Source organism: Acyrthosiphon pisum, unplaced genomic scaffold, assembly GCF_005508785.2.
Source record: "Acyrthosiphon pisum isolate AL4f unplaced genomic scaffold, pea_aphid_22Mar2018_4r6ur Scaffold_4244;HRSCAF=4790, whole genome shotgun sequence".
Lineage (NCBI taxonomy): Eukaryota > Metazoa > Arthropoda > Insecta > Hemiptera > Aphididae > Acyrthosiphon > Acyrthosiphon pisum.
The window spans coordinates 1-1,383 of NW_021773761.1; the positions used below are offsets into that span (position 1 = coordinate 1).

Here is a 1,383-nt window from a genome sequence, read left to right on the forward strand (position 1 = left end):
ATTTTCCATTTTTTTTTAGTTTTTTTTCTAAAAATATCAATTAAATTTTATTTGTTGGATAAAAAAGCTTGAAAATTTAATAGAAGGCTCCTAGTATATTGTTTCAAAGGCAGATGAAAAATATTAAAAATCGTAAGTCACAGTTTTTTTTTATAATCATTTAAAGTTCAAAAAATGACAAAATATGGAAAAATCACGAAAATTTGCAAATTATTTCGAGTTAGAAATTCATAAAAATTTTTCTTTTTAAATCTAAGATATGAAAATGTAATACAAGATTTCTTATAAGATTATCTACCTTTATCAAACAAAAAATATCTATAAGAAAGTCAAATTAAATTTTTATGATCGTTTGAAATTCAAATTTTTACAACATTGGATATTCACTCGATTTTATAGGTGGTGGCATCATAGCAGGGCAACGGGCCATAGAAGTCTTAAGAGTGAATTTCTCATTGCCAAAGAAATATTAGTCAGGAGTAAAAATTTTGTTTTCCTGAATATAAGGATTGTGGAAGGGTTGGGGAATTGTGAATAACAATAAAAACTTGGGTAATTAGTCATAATATTATCACAAAGAAATTGTATTTTTCTGTTCTGTGACCTACAAAATCTTATAAAATGTAAGTGATATAATAGTGAATACATAATTTTGAAATCAGATGAATGTCTTCAAAGCATGAAAATATAAATAATTTACTATTTATCATTTTAGTAGCTGATTGATATTAATCTGGAATATCAGTTATAAGGTAAGGTAAGGTATGTATCAATTAAATTTAATTAAGACTCAAAATAATAATATTAATAACAGTATATAGTATATAGAATTTATAGTTGATTCTTTGACATTTTCAATAAACTAATTCAATAACTAGACATTTAAAATAAATTATTTATGTTAATCATCTTGTATATTTTTGTCAGAAATTCTTTTTACTCTATTGCGTTCAATAAGTATTTTTTTCACGTGTTCAAACATTGAAATTAAAATAAAAATACTTGCAAAGACCATAATTGTCAATAAATTATATGAATTTTGTCGTTCTGCATATTCATCGTTCATTTTGTTTCTTGTATGTTTTTGTCGAGTTTCATGGTGTCGCCTAAATACATTTGTATAATGAGCCTTAGACCACTGTTCAAAATTATAGTCTCTGCTACGGACATTGGTTTTATAAATATCATTTTTTGTATACATTGTTTCAAAAGGTTGTTGTTTAGTAGTAAATTGAGAAGAATTTTGATTTAAGTTAGCTCCACTATCATATAATTTTCTTTGACGGACATTTCCCAAGATTTCATATGCTGAAGTTATATCACGGAAAATTTTTGCAGCTTCTTCACTTCCTTTATTTTTATCTGGATGATATATCATTGATA

At 24.9% G+C, this 1,383-nt stretch overlaps 1 protein-coding gene across 1 annotated transcript; it reads right to left on the reverse strand.

The window, feature by feature from the left end:
- Positions 1-820: 820 nt before the first annotated feature.
- Positions 821-1,377, reverse strand: LOC100568490. The gene has a single exon (XM_016809329.2). It carries the CDS (start codon positions 1,199-1,201, stop codon positions 902-904), a length of 300 nt encoding a protein of 99 aa, XP_016664818.2. The 5' UTR covers positions 1,202-1,377; the 3' UTR covers positions 821-901.
- Positions 1,378-1,383: the final 6 nt, after the last annotated feature.

Bases quoted from the DNA above. Each gene is read 5' to 3' on its own strand.
- LOC100568490 (XM_016809329.2), bottom strand. From the start codon at position 1,201: ATGTATACAAAAAATGATATTTATAAAACCAATGTCCGTAGCAGAGAC.